Below are 23992 nucleotides of genomic sequence, written 5' to 3' on the forward strand. Positions count from 1 at the left end.
TATATATGGTAATGACTTTTATTGATATAGCACTTTTAAAACCAACATGTTATTAAAAAAAAATGTGTACAACATTTAAATGAAGCCCACTTCCTCAGCTGTTGTGATCATGGAATGAATATTAAATATTCATCTGAAAAATGAGTTGAAGGTAAAGCTGCATGATGAAATAAGGGGTTAATATGTATGTTATTACTATTAACCAACGCCTGCATTTCTTTCTGGGAAGAGCTGGATATAGAATGGTGAGCATGTCCTCAGCCTGTCTTCTTCATCTTGTACCGCTGCATTGGACCAGCCAATGAGACTTCAGGATTTGAGCCATTTTAGGCTCAGGCCCCAACACAAAGCAATCCCATAAACCATCTGTAGACTTGGCGACGGATGATTGTGATACTTCTCTGAGGTCTAGGCAGGGTCGGAGCTTCATTAAATCCAGAGTCTCCGCCGCAGGCCTCCTTTCAGCCCGCAGCCTGCAGTCCCAGGCAGCGACAAACCACCTCAGCGACCTATGAAAGAGGCTCAGAGAGAAAGAAACAGAAAGAGGAGGGGTGGCACGCTGAGGGTATTCTTTGACAAACTGTAAATCCAAGAGAATGCAGCAGGCAGGAGCCTCAGAACACAACAAACACATGTGAAGCTCATGCACAGACGAGCCTCCAGGCCTGCAGAGAGCACCAGGGAAGCGTGCGGGCTACATCTGAAAGAAGGGGAGAATGTGATGAGAAAAGACATATTATAGATTCAAATGACAGTTTTGTCCCAAATCCAAATCTTTAACTAATCTTTACACAATGTCATCCCATCACACAGGTCTCATTGTCTCTGCATGACAAGTGTAAGCCAATGGAAAACTGCCGGTTGGTTTATTATAAAATGCTGTGGGGCTAAAACGATTGTGCGACTCATGATTTCTGTAGTATTGCTCCAAACTGAATGCACTGAGACAAACTACATGGTGCCGATGGAAAAAATTATATTTAATTCTGGGCAAATGTGACCAGCCCAACGTGTCTTCACTTCAACCTCTCATTAAATGAAAAAAGTCTACAGATAATAAGTGGCTTTACTTTTACAGTCCAGGAGAAAGTCAGAGCGCAGCAGGCACAGAGCAACTAATCCCCCCTCCCTTGCTCAGAATGAGCTGTTTTACACAGCACAGCTCATATAATTCATCAAGCAGCAGAGAAGACTATTCATATTCATCAATTCTCTCCAAGAGAGTTATGGTCCCGCTGATACAAACGGCTGTATGGATCAGATCACATCAGCCATTCTGGACTCATTAACAGTGGGATGCAAAGCCAAATGCTGCTGGCTGGCCCGCACATGTTCCAGCTGCCTCCAAGAGGGCAGAAAGAAGTAATAATAGCATCAAATACGGTCCTGAATATCTGTATTTGCACATGTTTCACCCACCCAAAGTGCAGATTAAAGAGAAAATATCTTATTATGCTCTATTATACCTCTTGCAATAATAATAACAATAATAATAATAATAATAATAATAATAATAATAATAATAATAATAATAACGGTCGTTTTATATTCCAAATATTTTATTTTATATTTTATATTTGTATATTTATATTTTCTTTTTTATTATTTCCCTTTTAGAGTAAAGTTATAAAAAGGAACATGTGATTACGCGTGATTACACATGTGAAATTAAGCAGAGTAAAATAAAATGAAAATGATCATAACAAAAAGCCAAACGCCATTTATAGGTTGCTATCTTTATTTCGAAATCTATGACAGTATATATATTTTTTAAACAAATCTATAGTCGCCCACACTCTTTCCATTTTTTAAATTACCAATTAGATGTCATCATTGTCGTCGAGGCGCGCGCAACAGTAGCAATAGCGTATTAAATGTTCCTGTATTGCCATTAAAGTGAAAAATGTCTTACCTGAAGGTCCCGTTATTTGTTTGTTGGGCTCTTTTGTTTGCAGTGTGTTTGTGTGTGTGTGCGCGCGCGCGCGCGTGCAGTCCATCCATCTGCGATGTTCCGCCGCCACGGATCTCCGCGAGCTGCGTTCTTCCGGTGGAGAATCTCCACGCGTTTGCCTCTTCTGTGCCAGTAAAACCTCAAACTCCGCCGGTCAGAGCGCGCCGACACTGTTGGTGCTGTTTGTTTTATTTCCTATCAAAAAAAGTCTGATAATATTTCTCCCTTTGGTCCAATAAAACGCCGGCGGCTTCCGCTCCCCCTCTGCTCCGTTCTCACGTCAGTTGTTATGCGCACTTCCTATTTTCAAACGCGGAAACTAACAGCACGAGAGGAGCAGGATGTGCCGCGCGCACCAGGGGTCTCGTGCTCAGGGGTTTAAAAAAAAATGAGCATGGCGTGATGAGGAATGCGGGAGCGGATGCGGCTTGGGAGAAACCGCCACCAACTGATGTTGCGCAGCGGCGAGGACCGGATAGAAGAGGAGAGGAGAGGGGAGAAAAAAGGAGCCCGTGTGGTGTGCGGTGCAATAAAAGAATATGACGGCAATAAAAGTTTATAGCGTATAAATTTCTGAAGGTTAAGAACTAAACGGCTGTAAAGCAAACACGCTGAAAGAAAGCCAAGGGGGGTCGGAAAGAGGCGCACAGTGGCGAAAGGGAGTTACAAAATCTCGGTATGATAATATGTTTTAGTTATCTAATGGATTAAAGGCAGAGGGGAATCAAATGTTTGCTTTTGGGCCGGTAGGTTTATAAAAGACAGGCGTGATGAGGATTGGCGTAAATCTGAAGGAAAAAAGTGAAATCCTTCAATCCTGTTTTTATGTTGCGTTTGTTTTGGGGAGCCATGCAATTACAGACCCCCCCCCCCCCCAAAAAAAAAAACCCTTTCCTCCTGCAACGTGGTCAGTTTTATGGTTTTGTAGCCGTTTGGTCTTATTGAGCTCCGTGTGTGTGTGTGTGTGTGCGTGTGCGTGTGTGTGTGTGTGTGTCTCCCCACACCCGGCCTGCATACCCCAGCGGGCGGCTTGTACTGAGGCCGGCTTCAGCGCCTCTATTGCGGGTCAATACTTCGGGGTTAGTGGCGCTGAGATGCGTCTCACAAATTTAGGGTCTGTTATTCCTCCCTTAATGTGTTCCACCGCTGCGATTTACTTTTTCCAGTCTGATCCGCTGCACACTCCTCAAATAACAGCTGCTTTTACACACTGTTCACAGCCTGTAATTTAGGAAGGCTCACACGTACGCACGCACGCGCGCACAGAGGGAGCGAAAGAGAGGTAATAAATGGGGTTGTGGAGTGGACCTGGCCGCAATGGTCACACTGCTTTTCAATTGTTTTACGATTTGACACCAGGAACACATGTGGTTATTCATTGTTATTAAATATGAAGTCAGCACTAAAACAATAAAGACTTCATAAACAGAATGATACCCTCTATAGTACACGCCATATGGTAAAACAACACTTGATGGCGCTCGTGCTCCACCAATGAAACGGCTGCCCCTGAAAGTCATGTCAGAAGTGGGTCGAGAAACGGCATTTTGAGGCTAAATTTCGATGTATCGAAATTGTTTTTACTGGATTTAGGGTGAAATTCCCCATTGTAACGGTCCTGTATAACCAGTAGTTAGGTGATACGGACACATTAATGTGGTATGTAGAATGTCTGAATAGGCTACATAAACCTATAGATTTGACATAGGTGCCGTGTGTTTAGGAAGCCTATAGGGTGCATGAGTGTAAACACTGTATGATCCGGGAATAAAACTGGTTTGATAAAAGGAACATTACTAAATATCCACACATATGCGTGTGGCGTTCCTTTGATGCTCTGAACTGTTAGGTACTATGGGATTAATTTAAGATAATGCGTATTTGTTTAACGTCCATTGGCCCTTAGATCTGTCGGATTTTTTAAAATTAAGTTTACATGTTTGTGGCGTTTACACATTAAAAGTAAGTGTGTGTCAGAAGTAGGACAACTTGATTTTTTTCGAACAATCCATGGGAATCCATTATTTACACTAAAACTGCAAGGTCCATGTAAACTGGGCCCAAAACAAGATAACCGTAGCCTTTGTGCAGTACACTTCTCACTTGGGTCGCGTTGTTTGGACTGGGGCTAGAATTCTACAACTTATCCCTTGTAAGAACAGATCTTCTGACACTACAACACCTCGTGGAAAACCTGCGGATGTAGAATGATTAAATAGTGCAACGGTGGGGTGTTCCCGGCCTTCGTTTGCGTAAAGGGACGTAAAGGATCGTTAAACCCTTTTTGTTTTCTGCACGACATCCATAAACAACACTAAAGCTTCAACGCGCGCGCGCATACACACATACACGCACTTTATAGTTGGTTAAAACGTTTACAACCACTTTTCTCCCAGTCTATCTCCACTCTCCCAGTCGTCCTTATGTGTTTATAGGGATCATATTTTTAAAAGTAGGGGCCTGCACGATGATCATACGTCGGGGGGGCACGCAAAACCTGATTACCAGACGCACTAGATTGGAATAGAAGACGAGATAGGCTCCGTCTCTACTGTTTTTTAAAACCTCAATTACATTTATAGGCCAGCACTTGTTAAAACCAATACCAATTAGCAAGAGCTGCCATTCCACGCTCCCCCCCCCCCCCCTTCTCTCTCTCTCTCTGTCAACCTCTGTCGCTCACCCTCGCTGACATTTTCAGGCCTAATTCACTCCGCCCGGATGCAGCCGACGCGCGCATAGTCCGTTCAGGATTCAGGGGAAGAAATGAAAAAGGACAATTAATGAGGGCTGCTTTCTAATACACCAGCCCACACACTCCAATCTTCCTCTACGCCCACACCCACCACCCAATCTCCGTCTCATCGCTGAAGCAGGAACGTTCATCTCATTTGGATGATGGGAGTACTTATGTCTGTGTTAGAGCCAATGCAAGGCGACAGAATTCTAATTTTGTCTACGACTGAGCTCAGGCGTAAAACACAAAAGCAAAAAAAAAAAGCCCTTCCGTGTGTGTTTGACTGTGCACCGTGGACGCGCTCGCCTTGTCGTGCGCGAGTGTGTATGTGCGGAAAAGCCAGTGGCAGAAAAGCGGATAATAGATGCAAATTGTCCCTGAAACACACACACACACACACACACACACACACACACACGCTGGGGCCGGAGGATGGGGGGGAGCAAGACTGAGAAAGACAGAGAGAAAGAGCAAGCGAGAGAGCGAGAGAGAGAGAAAGAGAGGGAGGGAGGGAGAAAATATGAAACAACTCATTTGCAGAGGAGTAAATCACGGAAAAGGCGTTTGAGAGCTCGACAGGCTCCCGCTTACAGCGCGAACACCGGAATTGTGATGCGCACGAGCTCTTCCTCATCTGCTTATCCCTCTTCTTATCCCACTTTCTCTTCTCCTTCGCCTCGTTTTCCGTCTTTTTTTCCTCCACTGGAAATTCTATGGACTCGATGTGATCGTCGTTGCCGTTGCGGTGGTGTTTGTGGTCGTTACTCTTGCCGGCAGCCGTCACCTTTACGCGCACCGCTCATCTGTTGTGGCCGTGGGGGGAAACACCACAACACCGGCGGTAGACCTGCTCCACTTTCTCTTCCTCCCTCCCCTCCGTCTCCCTCTTTCCGTGTCCGAGTCTCTCTGCCTCCAACAACCGCTTCCTTCACTTCCACCGTGACTCTGGCGAGACGAATATAAACTGTCACAATAAACCAAACCAACACAAAAGATGAGCTCTTATTTCGTCAACTCGCTCTTTTCCAAATATAAAAGTGGAGACTCGTTACGTCCGAACTACTACGAGTGTGGCTTCGCGCAGGACCTGGCCAGCAGCCGGCCTACCGTAGTATACGGTCCGGGCTCCGGAGCTACCTTCCAGCACGCTCCGCAGATCCAGGACTTCTACCACCACAGCGCCTCAACGCTACCCAGCAACCCGTACCAACAGAGCCCCTGCGCGGTCACATGCCACGGCGAGCCAGGAAACTTCTACGGATACGACGCCCTGCAGCGGCAGACACTTTTCGGTGCCCAAGACGCGGATTTGGTCCAGTACAGCGACTGTAAACTGGGAGGAGCACAAGGGCTCGGCGGTGAGGATGCGGAGGGAACCGAGCAGAGCCCCTCACCGACGCAGCTGTTCCCATGGATGAGGCCGCAAGGTGAGGAAACGGAGGTTTTAGACATTTCCCCGGTGTTGAGAGGTTGTGCCTATTCTAAATAAAACGAGCAGCTCCTCCAACCGGTCAATCAGTCCAGGCAGGAGGAAATGTGCAAGAAAGTTGGGGATGCGGCTTTAAAAGGGAGAGTTTATGTGGGGCAATTAACACTTCCTGCGAGACAAAAGTGCGTTTATGGTTTTATTGGCGCGCCCAAGATTTGTGAATGACTTGAGAGAATTGGCTTTATAAAGGGCGATAGAGAAAGTAAATGTGTGAAAATAATTTAAAAATGGTGGAGGGAGAGGGATGGAAGTCAAGGACCTCTCGTCGTGAACTCTAGAACAGATGAAGAATAGATCTTAAAAGTATTTGCTTTCAAATTATGAAAATGAGAGAGCCCTGACCCAGGTTTAACCTCTCCTGCCATTTCGCGTCCCGCCTCTGGCCTCGGGAGAGTATTTCGCCCCCGATTTCGGGTCCCGCGCCCGAGTGTGTCGCCTTTGCGCCCTGCGTGTGTCCAGCTATAGCACCAATACTTGGTGCGGGTGTCTATTTTCTGTGTGCGTTTTGTGGCTGGAGATCAGCTCAGCTCGCTTCAAAACCGATCAGCCCTCACGCGTTTCACTGGAAGCAGAATTGTGATTAGGAGGAGGTTGACAGTGCGGAGGAGACGAGCCTATAATTGATGACCACAATCAAACTGATTATGCAAGAAGGCATTTTTGTGTTAGAGCGACACGGTTAAAGGCAGAAAGAGATGGAGCGTGAATGGATTGACATGTATAGTAGCCCATTTTGTTTCAACCCGTATTTCTTGTGTGTGTGTGTGTGCGTGTGTCTGTATGTGAGTGTGTGTGTGAGAGAGAGAGAGAGAGACCGAGGGAGCCATGTTTATTGCTTATGTGTTGATGGTAGTATATTTAAGTGGAACTTCAGCCTTATAGGACATTTGTGGCTTCAGATTAGGTTCATTAAAATAGGAAAGGCTTCACAACACAATAACGACAATAATTACACAGGTCTGTGCAGGAGTGTTATGTCTTTCACCCACCTTCCACTGGAGAACAGCAATAACTGTCGCAAAGTAACACACTGAGGATTCACGGTCACATGGTTTCCTCTTAGGTATGCCTGATGCTACCCGTGAAGCTTTCTATCGTCCTTAACCTGACAATACTGCAGCTTCAAATTGTTATATTATATAATTTTCATGCTGATTCTCTGCGCCCTGTCCCAGGTTTAACCTCTCCTGCCACTTTACTACGGTCCTTATGCCACTGGTGCCGTTATTTACAAAGAATGAGTTTGCGTATAACGGTGGACGTGCTTGGAACAGTCCAAACCAGACGTTTTCAGGCGCACGGCTAAAGAGAATGCTTCACGCGCACGCGATGTCAGTGCAGGCGCACAGGCGTTGTTCAGGGAGAGGATTTATTAGTTATAGTTTCGGGGGTAAAAGGCAAAGTGATGAAGCGGGTTGTCTGGCCGTGTTTTGCGTTAACCATCCTTTACCAACTTGCTCCCTTAAGGTATGGCCCACACCCACACCCCATTCTCTGTATGTTAAAGGAGACTCCCAAAATTCTCCAGAATCCAAATATGGGGATTTAGTATTCGAGTTAAATGTCGAGCTCGTGATATGGACCTTGTTATGACTTTATTGAACATTTTGATAAATCGCTTTAGCTGTATGACTTTGATATAAAATTAAATGAGCGAAATCGGATTAGGTCAAAGAATGAATTTGATCAGTGATATTAGGAGAATCTTATTGCCAAGGCCAAACCAACCTCGTTTTTTCTCCCTCCAAATGTCATCTGCCATATTTTTTGGATCTTATTTAATTGTCATGGCCAAGATAATAAATTCTGGAAATACCTTAGTCCCAAGGCTTGTATTATTCCCTCGGAGTTTTTATGTAATACATAATTTGGAGTAAATAGCCAGCTATTAAATAACGGACACACATGTGTGGATTTATTCCTGTAATGCAAAAGTAACGTTTTTACGCAGCCGGGGTTCGGGCTTAAATTCCACCTGCTCGCCGTGCAGTCCAAAACCGCGAGGATCAAAGCGTCCCAGCTGTCATTTTATCAAGTAAGGTGTTTCTGCGCCCCCTTCATTCACGACTGGTGACAGCACTGAATGTGGCGCCCACTTCCCTTCAGTCCCCACGGCACGAAATCACGGCGCCAGCCCTGACAGATAATACATACAGGATATTTACATCTCTTACAAGTTGGCGCATTTCAATAAAGACTCCCTTGTGTTCCCCTGGCTGTTTTTGCCTTAGACAGCAGCGCCGTGCCCGCATGAACACTCACTCTATGTGGAAATGAGGTTCCCAGCGCATTGCCCGGAGTCAAACACTTCGTGCTGAACTTTTGTTCCAGTTATATATGTATATTAGAGAAAATGTGAGCCTGCAGACCTTCTATAATGCGAAGGAGGCCTGATAAAAGATATATACTTCCACCCAACTCATCGTCCTCTATCTTAACGTAGTCCAGACACTTCATTCTTTCTCTCCGTCTCTCTGCATGTTGCCTGCTGGCAATAACTCTATTTGTGATTATAGCTACATAAAGACGAGAGAACAGGAGTTTGATATCCAGATTTTTTCCCCCTCTGTGCTGCTGTAAAGAATCATTTATTTCTATCTATGTTTTCTTCTTTGGAATTTAGGGATTTTCGCTTTGCTTTAGAATAATAAAAGCGGATCACTGTAAGAACAAAGGATTTTTTTCTTCTTTTTTGAATTTCCATTATTTCAGACATCTCTGCACGAAAATGACTTGGCCTATGAGTCGCAGCAGAAGTGAAACGACCTCTAGGGTTATTCATTATAAAACACACACGCCTTTGCACTCCCATGCTCGTTCAGTGAGCGCGCAGAAATATCTGATCTCTATTAAGTATTTATGAATTTTATATTGCGTCTGCGTCTCGGGTCTACCTGGGCTGCGCTCAATTAAGGCAACGGAGCCACAGCAAAGGCAACGCTCTGTTAAAGAAAGCTTGCCTTTTACGATTGCAGTTTGCACACGTTTTAAGTTAAAAACCTTTCTTGGCCACAAGTTTTTCCTTTTTTTCCCCGAACCTGCAGCGCGGGATCCACTTCTTCCTTTTAGAAGTGTTTACGATATATTGCTGTATCAAATATTCATGCGCACTGTAAGTGCTCAGTAGATAAGTCTAGTGTGTTTGTGCGCGTTTGTGTAAGTGCGTGAAAGAGAGATTACACTGTGCTATTGATTTCCATAAAGGAAATATATGCACGTACATAGTGTATAAATAGCATAAAGAGGGTTTCTTGTGAGTTCAGGGATGACTGTGGGAATTCAGATTAATGTCGACTCTGAATGATGAACAAAGGAATTTTCAGGAATTTTTACAAGCAGTAGTTAAATTCCAACCATCCCGATCCTTTGGTGACATCAGTGTGAAACACCTACATTTAGTGACTATCAGCTTTTTAAAAACATAGATTTGTGTAGTACAACTCTGGGGTTGTCTTTTTATTGGAAGCATTTTTAAAACACATTTATCTTACTTAATAACTCTAGCTATTATGCAGACTATATGCTGAGCCAAGGTATTGATTTTTAACCACATTAGATGGATGATGAGCATTCAACATATCCCATAGTTTATAGCAGCTTTCAATGAGCGCCACTGGTGGGATGCAAAAACAAAACCAAAACAGTCTGAATTCATACGAAGGGCTTGTGACTAAAATTACTGTAGGTAAATACAACAAATTTGGATGAAACACTGAGGTGGCGTAACCCTGATTAAATGTGCATGTGCTGTAACTAAAGGATGTTAAAAGGTCAATTGTACTTTTATATCAGATACTTTTATTTGAGAAATGTACTTTTGTATTTTTTCAGAATATATTGATTGTATGAAATGTTCTTTATAATCATCATGTTTTTGAGAGCAGTGCAGTGTTGCTAACTCATTTTAGCCATCACTTTAGATTGAAAATAATTCTGCCTCTAATAATACTGCTGTCTTCCACCTCTCCCCTCCCCTCACTCCTCCCCCAGTAGCTGCGGGCAGGAGGCGCGGCAGGCAGACCTACAGCCGCTACCAGACCCTGGAGCTGGAGAAAGAATTCCTGTTTAACCCCTACCTGACCCGGAAACGACGCATTGAAGTGTCGCACGCCCTGGCGCTGACAGAGCGACAGGTCAAGATCTGGTTCCAGAACCGTAGAATGAAGTGGAAGAAGGAGAACAACAAGGACAAGTTTCCCAGCAGCAAGAGCGAGCAGGAGGCCGTGGAGAGGGAGAGGAGGGAGAGGGAGCTGCGGGAGAGTAGTGGAAGCGGCGGCGCGGCAGGTGGTGGAGGAGGTGGTGGAGGAGGTGAAGGTGGCAGTGGAGGAGGCTCAGTGGCGGCCACCACAGCGGGGTCACAGCCCCCCGTGAATGGGGACTGCTGCGAGAAAACCCACAAGCAGATGTAGGTGGGGGTGAATACGAGAAAGCAGAAGAGGCTGATGCAGGGGCTGTAAATGTAGGACAGGATCGGGGTGGTGGGGTGGTTTGGGTGGTCAAGGGGAGGGTGGAGGGGAGCACTGTTTTTATTCTAATGCTGGCCACTGAACTGCTCTGCATTTGCCACGATTCAATCGAAGGAAAAGGGACTGGCTCTTCCACCAAAAAGAAAACCACAAAAAAACAAATAAAAAAACAAAAAACTGACTCATGGAGCTGATTGTACAGTTATAACTGGGAAACAAACAAAAAAAAGAAATCAGTGAAGAAGCAACGACGTGAGCGCGGGGGTGTTTGGATCGATCCAACTCAAGCAAACATAGTCACCTATAGTGCTTAAAAGAGCGAAAAAAGAAAATGATAGCATCCTTTCTTTGTGGAACAATTATTGTGGAAACATTTCTATATTGTTAGAAGTTTATCATTAACAAGTTTATCTTTGGCAGCTGTATAGTTTTTAAGTTAAAATGATGATGGTGCACTTTTTACTGTACTTCTCACTTCTATATGTTGTTGTTGTTGTTATGGCAATGATTGATAATGATGATGGATGGCGACGACGTAGCAATTAATGAAATTTCCAACAACATGAAACTGCCTATTTATGCCGTTTTAGTATAGGTCGGTCTTTTTACACACTCTTAATTGTTGTTTAGTTCTGTTTTTTTATTCTTTTTGATTGATGGTGTTTTATGTTGTCCTCATTTTTTTCCTCTTTTTGGGTAAAAAAGCATGCGCACAGTGCAAATCAAAAAAGAGAACATTCATAAAAATAAAGAGAGAAAAAAATGAAGTTCTGTTTCCTGCGAGTTAAACCCTTTCTTCTTTAAAACATGTCAAATTGATCTCCTACCTTTCTTTTCTCTATAGACTTTGTCATAAGCTAGACTGATTAAACTGTACAGGTCACGAGGGCAAACATTCAAATCTCTACTCGGAAATTTCCACTTAAAAAAACAACACGTACACACCCTTCCCCCTCCCCACAGACACACACACACACACACACACACACACTCACACACACAAGCTACATCATAACATGCAGTTATTTATGGCCTGGTCCTCATCGTCCACTTACAATATTACGGGCCACTTTTTTCACCATTACGCAGCTCTCCATCATCCACCGGAGGAGAGCGGATTGTTTCCACATGGGAGGATCAAACAGCCAGGGGATTCATATTTACACTGGCATGTAAAGCAGTCTGTATATCATCATAGAGTGAACTGTGCTATTGCAACTTTATAGATACATACTAAATAGGACAGGGGAGAAAGGGAAGAATTAAAAAAAATATATTTCAAAATGATGAACCCATAAACATGGAATTATTAAAATTATGTTAATGGGCCTTTATCTATTGCCCTGCACATTCATGTTGCTGTTAGCTTTGTTGAATTATTAAATGATTCAAATAACCTATTACTGGAATGTTTGTTTAAAAAATTAAATGAATATTTGGTGGTGCATACGGCTCATCTTGAAACAAAGCAATGATTTTTGATTTTCTGAACTTGAAACTACTACTACTAACAGTACTAATACTAAAAGCAACAATAATAACTATAATTAAAGCTATAAGCAGCCCTGAATGGGCCCTTGCAATCCTTTGAGCCCACCCGCACCAGTGACCTCTGGCCCCAGAGCTCCAGCGCTCTTGTGCATAGTTACTGCCTTTGCACTTGTGTTCTTATGGTCCTGCTGGTGTTGCTGTGCCAACATCAGTGTGCCACTGTGTGGTGGAGTTGTGTAGGTCCCTACAGAAGATTTCTTTACTGATAAGAGGAAGCACCATCATTTATTGATTTACATCAACTTTTTGAAAAATCCTCGGAGTTCCAGCCAGACGTTCCAAGACTCCTTATTGTTGTTCTTAGATAGCTCTTCAAGGTGAGGTTCCATATATTTTAAACAAATGCCATGCAAAGCTGACCAAAAATCATGTTCTATGAGGTTCTATTGAGCTATGTAACAGTTTCCTCTAATTAAAATATGACCAGATCTTTCATGATATGATCAAATGATACCTTGATGATACCTTGATATGATCAAATGATACCAAACCTTTCAATTTTGTCAAAACTAATTATTTTGAAAAAGGTTTATTCATCAAGCCAATACAATCAGTTCTGCCAAAGTTGAGCCAAATATTATGAAATCCCTAGGAGGAATGTCAGCATTTGTTCCGTAGTTCTACACCTGCAGAACAAATGCGGACATTGACCACTTAAACAAAATACTGGGCTTCTTAATGTTTTAGGGAACGGGAACGCTGTATGATCCTGATCTAGATGCCTACCAATTTGCAGCTGTCTTCTCACATGAAAAGCAATCACACGTAACCCCTAGAAGTTCATTCAAACAACCAAAAAAAGCAAGTGATATTCTTTGTCTTTTCTTCTTTGGGCAAAAATGAGCATCTGGACATGTTGTAAAAGCCTACCAACTTGAATCTCTTCTCTTGTCTCGTCTTCTTATCCACTTTAGCCCTTTCTGTGGTCATGGGGAGGGTACACAATGGGTGAAGGCAGGGTCCACCTCTGGATGAGTCACCAATTCATTGCAGGGTCAAATATGAGCATTTGCAGGTTTGGTACCTTGCTCAAGGGTACCTTAGTAGTGCTCTTAAGGTGTTTTGGCACCTTCCTCTAGTTTTGGCTGCACAGGGGCTTGAACCAAGAAACCCTTACTTCTCAGCCCAGTTCCAGACAGACTCTACCGCCAACTTCTGTTTGTCTACTCTAAAAAAACACTATGGGTAGGGGTCTTTAAATAGAGTTACACTGTTCACGGTGAAGCATTAAAACCAGCCACCATAGCAGCTACACCCAAGGATGGACAAAAAGTCTTATAATAAAAAGTGAACCAAAATCTAACACATATCAAAATGGCTGACTTCCTGTTTGTTTCAGAGCAAAAGTGCGTCAGTGCATGTGTGTTTGGTAATTAGAGCTGTTCAAAATGATTTTGTCCATCAAAATGTTTTTTCTGCATTTGGTGGGATCACTGTGACCACGACTTTATATCCATTTGAATGTTTTGATAACTTAACGGAGCATAATATAAGAAATGTATACAAAATAATTACAAAATGGCCCTGATATGTCAACAGACATTCATAAAATATGTTATGCCCATAAAGAATTTTAATGTTTACATTTTGTATTTTGGCCTGTTGCAACACCCTCCAACTATCTATTAATCATGAAGTCAGCAATGTTTTGACATCCAGGTTGCCTGTTACCACTTTGCTTCTGCAATGAACATTTTGAATCATAAAGGACTAAGGTTACAAAGCCCTGTTATAGTTCACAGTAACATCACGACTAACTCAGAATCAAATAAAAGGATCTGTAAGGGAGATGCCTTTGAAAGATGGAGATGGCTAAGAGTGGAGAGAAATTTGAAAGACCGACACCACAGTTGCTAAATTTGTCTTGGAGAGGTAAGATTCAGCTAAATTTAATTGCTGTATTTGTCTGTGACCATTTCAAAAGTCTTCACAATATCACATTTTTCACCTGAACTGATGCCTGTGCACATTTTCTTGAATTTTTGTGCATGGTTGAACAAGTTGTAGCGTATGCACTGATTGAGTATGCTAGCTCACCCTCACCATACTCTCATAAACCTCCAAGCAAGCCATCTGGGATATTAGTTCGACTTCTTTTGGAGTTGCCTGTGCTGATTTTTAAAAGAGCTAGGACATTCACGTGTATTTCAGTCTTACTTTCGTCAATGAAAATTATGGAAAATCGTCAATAAACCTTTATCACATGATAAAAACAAGACAAGAGATATATTAAAATCAATGATGCAATATTGTTGAATAAAAACCAGATTCAATGTGGTTTACAAAATAAAAACTGCAAACTGCAAAACAAAACACGATTTCATCACCTGTCGTATTTTGATCTTTTGAGGATTTCTCTTGTTTCATTTGTTTCTTTTGGCAGATTTATTTTGTAAATTACATTTGGTCTCATTTTTATTCAAGAATATTGCATTATGTATTTTGTTATAGTTATTGTACGAAAATCCAATTTTTGTCTCTTCTCGTTTTTGTCATGTGAAAAAATGATATTTCCTCAGGTTTTGTTGACAAAAGAGAAACTGGTTGCAATTTATGTAGTCAAATTAATGCAGGAACTCAGCGTTTACATGGAAAAGAAAACTGAGTCCCTGCAGATTTATTTCAATACACTTGGACACGCTATAACAAAATGACACCATGACATTTCCTTATCAACCTTTAAAGCTGTTTACAAAGCAGGATGCCAGTACATTGGGATAAGTATACATATTTGCATTACATCATTGTTTTGGCAGAAAATGGATCTTAATGGAATCTTTTTGAAGGGTCACAGTTATCAAGATCAGGGTCGTTCAGGTAATTCAATCATAGCTTGATTTTCTTGAAGAACTCGAGAGACTCACACAGTCCAATTGCTATGATCCAACTGCTAGAAATATTAATGGAACACAAGATTTACTTGAAGCTGACAAATAATCATTGGATCCAAGTACAAAGCATCTTGACGATGACTGCTGCACTCTTGTTGTCAAAGCTCCAATCGGCGCCTTCTCCAGGCAGTACTGTCCTTGTCCATTAGGCCTGTGTATACAGTGTCCATCCACTAAATCCCAGGCCTGAAACTCAAAGACCATTTATTCCGATTTTGTGGGACGCGTGCATGTGGTTTCACAGCATTAGGCTTTCTTGCTGCTTGGGTATATTTTCCTGGAGATTCTGCTCTTTCGCTCATATGCTTCAACCATTCTGGCCAATTTCCTGGAAATTAGCGCAATGGCAATGAAGAAGGGTGTGACAGCCAGGACGAGAGCAATGTGGAAGCCACAGGGGTCCTTCTTGGCCCACTCTGCCAAAACCTCTGCCCATTCTTGAATGCTTCTCATACTGCTCAGCAAAGTCATAGCTCAGTCAAACCTGAGTTTGAGTATCGAGAGGGAGAAAGTAAAAAATAGGTGAGGATTTAGATACAAAACATTCACCAAACGTAAATTTAACTGAAGATTTATACATCGATTTTGTCTAACTACTTTAAAGTGAAGCCTTTAAAAACCACATGGTTTGTGATATTTAGAACTTCCCTGTACTTCCCTGAATATCAAGGGAAGTACAGGTAAACATGACAAAACATGACAACATTAAAACAAAATGATTGATCTTCTGTTCCTGCTTCCATGCTTCTGAGATACCCAGCATGCAAAGGACCCCATCAGATGGAATTGAGTTAAGCGCATTACATATGTTAATGACCACTGATAAAACTGATTTTTGCTTTAGAATGTTTTCTCTGCAGTTGGTGGTTCCACTTTGGCCACATCATTCTAGCTGTTACTCGTCTAGTTGATGTGTGCTGAATTTCAGCATGATCTGAAAAAACCCTAGCTTGGTTAAATATCAAGTCTGGAAAAGGCCAAAAATAGACCTAAAATGTCCTCCAAATGACCATTCAAGCCAAAATGGCTGACTTCCTGTTGAGATTGTTTACAATTTTTCATAGATCTTGGTGGGATTCATATGCGTACCAATTTTCAGATACCTATGCCAATGTTGCTTTCCACATTGGCTGCGCTTTCATTTCTGTGTTAATTTTCAAAGTCTTCAAAATATGAACATTTTCAACTCTTACCGTGTAGTATTTTATATTTTGTTCTTTAGTCATGATTATCGGTAGTTAACGTGCGTATTAGACAACACGACGTAGTTTGGATATAGTTTTTTATTTTGAATCAAAGCTCCTTTGATCTGTGATAAGTGAAATTTCACAACATCTTTAATGCTTTGATATTGAGAGCTTTTTGTGTGTGGACCTTTTCTAACAATACCAATTTTCATCTGCCTACTCAATAAAAAAAAGGGGGGGCGGGGACTTTGAGAACTGTTAATTTTTCACAGTGAAGCTTTAGATAACTGTCGCAAAGGTCAGATGGTAAACATATGACAGCGATTGGACTCATTACATTAAAATGCATCAAAATATATCCATCAAATTATTGCCCATCTGTTTCTTTTACAGCAAGGGTGCCAGGGAATTTTTTTGGACACCTATAACCATAGACATTTTCATTCCCTTACTCTAGAAGATTCTCTTTTGGGAGGGTTGTTCCCCAATGGAAATAAGCACACGTGGTAATACGAGCTGTAATTTTGCTCAGTGCTCAGGCCCTGGGAATAACGTGTCAAAGTGAAGACCTTTGCCAAGCAGGACATTTCCTTACATGTTGACCCCATTTTTGACAGAACAGTTAATTGATGCTCTATGATGAAAGCCCCTTGGCTAGATCAATGGAAGATCAAAAGTAAGGTTCCTCCACCAACCAGAACATTCACCAAAATTGAATCTTCACTTACCTGGCCCATTGTCAACATTTCCTGAAAACTTCATTAAAATCCTTTGATAACTTTGTGAGTTATTTTGCTAACGGCCAGATGGCAGCTGTCTCATAACATCCTTGGTGGTGGTTATTCTTATTCTTATTCTTGGTCTAGGTCCATTTGTCAGAATACTAGGCAAAGTGCGCACTTCTATTGAACTCACCTGCTTAGTGGCCTGTGAAATAATGTCTGTTACTTGAAAAAGCCACTCAGTTCTTGCTTTTCGAAGTAGTCAAGCACATGGACATGGAACTGCCCTTTGGAAATGAAAACCTGAGGACACTGGGACAACAGCAAATAACTTTTTGTCTCTTCTGCATGAATAACATGGAATGCAGAGTGTAAGAGTTTAGCAGTAAATTCTACTACTAGTTATGTTTTAGTCGAACCATAATCACGTAGTCTGGAAACCTACCTTTCTTTTCTCTGTTAAATATTGCACTCAATACGGGATTTTATCTCAAAGGAACTCAGCGCTGCGTTTCAAGGAAAGATCATTATCATTATGGCCATGGGGACCTGCACACCGGTAAGTTCTGGCCCCTCTCCCTTGCAGCGGTCATCGGAGCCGAATTCAAAGGTGAGAAATGTCTTTTATCTTACTGGCCTGCAGTGCTGGACAAGCGCACTCACATTCATCAGTTCCACCGTCTGTTTGTATAAATTTATAATGGGCACGTCGTTATGCCTCTTCTGCTGACACATAAACTCACATAGCTCGCCGGTTTCTGTTTACTTACTGGTCTACTGTGACGCAGTGCGAAGAAATATCAACCTATGATCCTTTATGTTTGGATTATCAGTTAAATTAACGTCTAACATGAACTGACACACCTCTCTTATTGGTGCGAATAATTTTCACGTCTGTGTGCTACATCCCTCCCGGCTGTAGTGACCACTCAACAGCGGTGTGTGTATGATTGTGTGTGTGTGTGTTGTGTGTGTGTGTGTGTTGTGTGTGTGTGTGTGTGCGTGCGTGTGTGTGTGTGTGTGCACAACAGCTCTTTTTGTTCTCTTTGTGCATGCATTTATTTTTTTTCTGCATGTGTGGTCTCTGCAAAATATGAGATTGGTCTGTGAAAACGAGAGAAATCTATCTGTTCTTTCAGGCTTGCACAATTTACACACTTCCAGCTCCATCCCATCCCGAATCCGATCAATATCTGACAGTTTTCCACTTCTTGATCCAGTTGTAGCTCCCTACGTCGGACAGTAAAGATTGAAGCCCGAGCAGGTTGTTTGTCAGCCTTCGTCCTGATGTCTTCAATCTCCGAGCGCTGCTGCTGCTGCTGACCTCTACATATTGATTGTATGATATACATTATATTTAAAGCTGCAAGTGCGTGTGAGCTGCAGAGGTTTTATTCTACTATAACCGTTCGGATGATAAAAAGCATTATCTATTGGGTAAAGAAGTCACATGGTTTTTTAAGATCACGTGGTTTGACAATGGGAGAACAGTGTGTTAGTTGTTTTTTAATGTAATGTTGACAGTAAAACCGAAATAATGTGGCTCGTAAAAAAAAAAAAAAAAAAAAGTTGTCGCAAAGAGCCCTGGACCTTCACATCACTGCAGCTAAGATATGAGTTCCCGAAGGTGTCTCCATAAACTGGTTCCAAAGCTCTGAACCACAAGGGCTCTCTAACTTCTCCTGTTTCCTCTTCATGCGTTGCTCCTGAAGTGTATACCTGTGGATATGAACTCCATGATTACAACGAGAACCTCACCCCCCCTCCTTCTCGTAGTCTGGCTGCTGTGCCGCGGCTTTGAAACCAAGAAGCGAGACTATTCATCCAGAGCGCTGAAGTGTTCACAGGAGAGGCTTACCGCACACCTAGCGTCGGGAGGGGATGTGCTTTGGAGCAGCAGCGCTACTGTCTGGTGACTGCCGAGCTCCCTGAACCGGCCTTTCGGTGCCAAAACGGAGAGGACGAACGATGAGCAGGTGTAGGAGTAGAGGCTTCTCTCTCCTCGGATGAAAAGCTCAGGTGAGAGAAGAGAGTCGTTATATCTGTGGCAAGTGCGTGTGTGTGCGTGTGCGTGTGCGTGTGTGTGTGTGTGTGTGAGAGAGAGAGGCAAAGTGAAATACGTTAAACGGGCTTTAAACCGTCGCTCCCGTTGCGCAGCGGCCACGGTTGGCAGCAGAACTATGCTTGTCTGTCACATTTTACAACATTTCTTTATTTTCTTCTCCTTTTTACTTTACAGAACTTTTATGGATATCCATAAAACCACAATTTAAAGCTTCATGAATATTCATTAGGCAGCAGTTTGTTTATGGAAGGGGAAGTGGAGCGCAGTGTAGCTGGAGAATTCTCCCAATTTAGTTTGAAAATTAAGAAACTCTCCGGAATGAGTCTTCTCACTCTGCCTAAAATCAGCTTGGCTCAGACAGCACAAACCGATATTTGTGTTTCTCCGAGCATAGTTCAATCACTGCATGGTCATTGTTCCATTGTTGTCATTTCAAACCGCCAATGCCAACAACACTATAAATAAGGAGATGAGATTGATCTGTGAATGCCTGGCCTTTCCCCCGATTGTAAAAGTGGTATTGTGCACCTCCAAGCTGGCTGAATATTGAATGATAATGGGCCTCAGAGATTTGAACTACAACAAACACATAACACAAAGAGCGTTTTATTTTGTGCCTTCAAATATTGAAAGGCAAATGGTGGGACGTGAAGAATTGATTTGGAATGTTAATGCGGAAAACGTGATGGTCTTACTAAAGACAATATGTATATTTATCTGTATTTCACCTTTACTGTTGAAACCTACACATAAACGAGGGCCTCCTGAAGTACCTTTGGAGGGGTCAGGTCTCTCCTCATTAGCTCTGTCTGGTACGGGACAGTTTCGTCAATGCCGCTCGTCTCTTTATTAAGTTCTGAACATGGTCCAGCCCCTGTATGGATTGTGTGTGTGTGTGTGTGTGTGCGTGCGTGCGTGTGCGTGCGTGTGTGTGTGTGTGTGTGTGAGAGAGAGAGAGAGGTAGAAAGATACAGCAGCTAGTCTGTTCTTTGATGAATTTATAGATTTTAATTTAAATTCTATTCCAGTCCAGGCTCTGGGCTTAGTTGGAGGGAGGGGCACCGGTTGTTTGCCTCAAAGCCCTGAGCTCGCCTCACAGAAGGTGTTGCAGATCCTCAGATGTGCTTTTGTTCACGTGCGAACGCATTGACATTCGTTTTATAAATGTATAGCCATGCTCGCCATTTCAGTCAATGTGTGTGGTCACGGAAAAAAAATGACCCACAGAACCGAAGAGGAAAAATATTAACAACTCAGATTAAGCTCTCTCTTTATCTCCCACGCACCCATTTAATCACACACACTTCCACAGCTCTGGCAGTTACTTAGTCACACACACGTGCTGTCTGCTGTCTTCAATGAACAGTATAGTGCTCAGACATTGGAAGTAACCTGATGACCTGAGGAGAGGCGTACACCTAAAAGCTCTTGACTGCAACAATAGACAATTTTCCCAATTAGCATTTAGAGTAAATATGATTTTGACATATTATCCATTGATTTCCAAGCTGTTTCCATCAGTTACAATAATACATAAGAAACTGTACTTAAATCCAGCATCGGTGCTGTCAATCAAAAGCAGTGATTGATGCTGAGGATAAATATGTTAAATATGGTAAATGACAAATTCATAAACCAAATGTTGTGAGATCAGTGTTGTTATTGTGGAGCCCAGTGGCAATAAAGCTCTTACCTGCAGCATCTAGTGTAGAAGAAGAGCCCCTGTACGGACAACTTGTCTTCCTTGCACGACATGGCTCAAAAATCAATATCAAATCAAAGTAAACGCATTTTCTCTCTCCACCTCATTTAGATCCAGAAAAAAGACAATCTTGGGGTGGAGATTAATGTTGCAAAATCTTAGATCATTTGTCTGTTGTGCAAAGATAGTGACCCCCCCCCACCCCCGCCATCTTGAAAAAGTGATTTCAAAGAATGCATTTCTTCTTGCAGTGACTACTCAGTGTTTACACTGTATTGTCCAGCTGACCCTGTCTATTTCCTCTGTTTGTATCACTGTTGCTCTTGTGAGCTCCTCAATCCTGTGAGAATTTTAACAGAAGACCTGCCCTCAAGTGTTTATGAGCCCTCACCAAACACCAGCTAATGCCGTGACTGAACGGCAGTCGCAAAGCCAGGCTGATTCTTTACAGTCTTACCGCCTTTTATTGCTTCTCAAATGACCGACAGTCTGTGTGTCCGTTTGGAGAGCAAAGGCTTTGGTTCGATCTTTCCAACATGGAATATTAAGCAGTTTTAACACCTCAATCCCAAACCTTTTTTTCCTGACATTTACCAATGAAACCAGATTAATTTCCCCTTGATTTGGAGAAATCAGAAGACAAAATACGGTTTTTGCGCATGTTTTCGTGGCCCACAAACGACCCCTGAGCTGTAAAAATGTGACCCATTTTCTCTTTCACCTTCAGGCTCTGCATGACCCCATGAAGACAGAAGGTCAGGGCGTTTTCTGTGCCCTTAGTCAGCACTGACTCATGCACATTTCACATGAGCAGCTATAGATCTTGCTTTCTTTTTCTCTTTTGTTTTTTAATCAAATTAGCAATGCTGTGACATGAGCCCACAATATGCACTGATCAGATCAGGGATCTGATTCTGACATGTGTCCAGGGACCTTGCAACAGAGTGTATGGCAGCAAGGATTTTTGAAGCAGGTTTTTAATGTAGTGATATTGTAGACTGTAAATATTGAACCCCAGCCCAGGCAGGCAAGAGCCATAGCCACAGTTTAACCACATCATTGAGTTACTCCTTTGCAGTGTTTGCAAAGCCACAAGTCAAATATGTTTGCCAGGGAGTGAAGGTTCGGACTGTGATTACAAGGTTTACTGACTCTCTTGAGACCAAGCAACACAATTAGGATGATGTGGTCATTTATATACAAGGTAAACGAGTAAGTCCCTGTCTATATAATTAGGTTGAGTACATCTTACACATCTTAATATTACAATTTTCATGTACTTTACCAAGATATGTCAAAAGTTTATCTGTGTTATGAACATAAACAAATTCACAGTAGAGGCCAAGAATGTGAGACTATTTTTCTGTAAAAATGGTGATGTTGCAGTATTTATTATAAAACAAACATGCTTACCTAGTTCTTTTTGGGCATTAAATAAGAGCTTTGAAGTGCAGAGTCAATATTTCTATATGCAGTTCCATGATAGATACGCTGCTGTTAGATGGTACATATACCTTTATTATTTGTGTGTTAAATTTAATTATCTATTCACATTTTCTTTTGATTGTTAGTTTTAGTGACATTTCTCTTCTTTATTTTTCCATTAAACTCTGTTTTAACTGACAATTTTAACAATAAATGCAAATCCATGGGAAATAAAATCTGGTGTGTGTGTGTGTGTGTGTGTGTGTGTGAGAGAGAGAGAGCGAGAGAGAGAGAGTGAATGTGGACAGGCAACAGCAGCGGTACAGTAGTAGGCTCCCTGGCTGAAGGAGGTCCAACCATGCGGTACCACCAGGTCCAAAGGTTGAGGAGAAAAAAAGAACAGATCTGCTGGAGACCTGCTGAGGAGGATGAAGATGACTGATATGAATAATTTTACTGAAAAATATTCTGAGTAAATAACTATAATTTCCTTCCCGTCAGAAATACATTTATCCAATGCTAGCTTACTCAGCTAAAAGTTTGCTTTAAACTACAAATAATTGCTTTAAAGTTAGCGACAATTTAAAGAATTTGATTTCAGAGCTCAAACTGAGATCATGAGTGAAATATTGGGGTACGATTTACTTAACATCCACAATAAATACATTTGTATTTTAATGTACATAGAATATATATATTCCATATACATAATATATGTATATATACATACATATATTTTTGTATATATATTTGTATATTGATGTATGTGTATATGTGTGTGTGTGTGTGTGTATATATATATATATATTATATATATATATATATATATATATATATTTCGTTAGTAATACTCAACAGTGTATTTTGGACGTCTAGAAGATCGTAGCTATATTTGTGTCAGATTAAATGCCAGTAACAGGTTTAGATTAAAGGATTTCTTTAGTAAAGTAGTGTCTTTTGGGTTTGTTTTTTTTTAGGAGTAAACTGTTAATCTAACCCCAGCTTTCTTAAAATGTCAAAAAAAAAAAACAGCAATTGAATGTTTTGACATGAATGATTACTGCAAATCCACGGAAGTAAAATTATTACTTTTAATTGTAATTTTAAATATAAGTGACGATGTGATTCTCATGAAGCTCTTTCCTATTTGACCGAACTTATCTATTGGATGGAAAAAGTCGGAAGTAGAGTTCTAATTATTTTTGATTTTCAAATATATTGACACTGTAAGAAACAAGTTAGAACCATAATTATTCAAATTAATTATTGTTATTCGTTTTTACTTGACACTGAGCTTCCTCCTTCGCCCCAGAAAACAATATTCATAAACCACAAATTAAATAAAATATAGAACTACCGAAGTAAATGGCAGACTTGTTTATTAACTAATTTAGGTCATCTTTCCCATATGGAAAGATGAGTTAACCCTTGTTAACTGTTTTTTTTATCTTAGAAATTCTCAGACTGTTTCGTACATGAAATGTTTAACAGTCCTTTTAACCGATTTTTGAATGGACGAGTGATCGGCCCAGAGCAATAGCAAATATTTCTGTTTTGATTTTATCTTTCTATTCTCATCATGGATATACGATTTTACCTCGAACCGTTCTAAAGTCAGATTAAAACAAGAACAGAATATATTCACGCTACGCGCGTTAGACATTGGTCTGTATTCTTATTGACAAATTAAATGGTTGTGTACAGAATCATCTTCTGCTTAAAATATTTCACGTTTTACCACACCTTTGATACACTACTTTTAAAAAAAAGGTTCCAGATAGTTTCCTCACCTGCACCTGATCTCGT

The 23992-nt window shown here is 41.5% G+C and overlaps 1 protein-coding gene and 2 long non-coding RNA genes across 6 annotated transcripts; 2 read left to right on the forward strand and 1 right to left on the reverse strand.

Moving 5' to 3' along the window:
• Positions 1 to 2778, reverse strand: LOC130515141 (uncharacterized). Its single transcript, XR_008947157.1, has 2 exons — positions 1913 to 2778; positions 1 to 700 (listed from the first exon to the last, which is right to left on the reverse strand). It is a non-coding gene; the product is annotated as an uncharacterized LOC130515141 (long non-coding RNA).
• Positions 2779 to 5170: 2392 nt separating this feature from the next.
• On the forward strand, positions 5171 to 11881 carry LOC130515214 (homeobox protein Hox-B8a). Of its 2 annotated transcripts, none has more exons than XM_057015360.1 (2): positions 5171 to 6115; positions 10168 to 11881. In XM_057015360.1, the coding sequence occupies exons 1-2, from the start codon at positions 5683 to 5685 to the stop codon at positions 10584 to 10586; spliced, it is 852 nt and encodes a 283-aa protein (XP_056871340.1). In that variant the 5' UTR covers positions 5171 to 5682; the 3' UTR covers positions 10587 to 11881. The 2 variants fall into 2 exon arrangements, with proteins under 2 accessions (XP_056871340.1, XP_056871341.1); XM_057015361.1 differs by having other exon boundaries at positions 5173 to 6115; positions 10171 to 11880.
• A 2783-nt stretch (positions 11882 to 14664) lies between these two features.
• Positions 14665 to 23970, forward strand: LOC130514643 (uncharacterized). Of its 3 annotated transcripts, none has more exons than XR_008947028.1 (4): positions 14665 to 17365; positions 17491 to 17604; positions 18215 to 18333; positions 18707 to 23970. It is a non-coding gene; the product is annotated as an uncharacterized LOC130514643 (long non-coding RNA). The 3 variants fall into 3 exon arrangements; XR_008947030.1 differs by having other exon boundaries at positions 18771 to 23970; XR_008947029.1 differs by lacking the exon at positions 18215 to 18333.
• The last annotated feature ends 22 nt before the right edge of the window (positions 23971 to 23992 follow it).

The sequence above is a fragment of the Takifugu flavidus genome, chromosome 18 (genome assembly GCF_003711565.1).
Source record: "Takifugu flavidus isolate HTHZ2018 chromosome 18, ASM371156v2, whole genome shotgun sequence".
Lineage (NCBI taxonomy): Eukaryota > Metazoa > Chordata > Actinopteri > Tetraodontiformes > Tetraodontidae > Takifugu > Takifugu flavidus.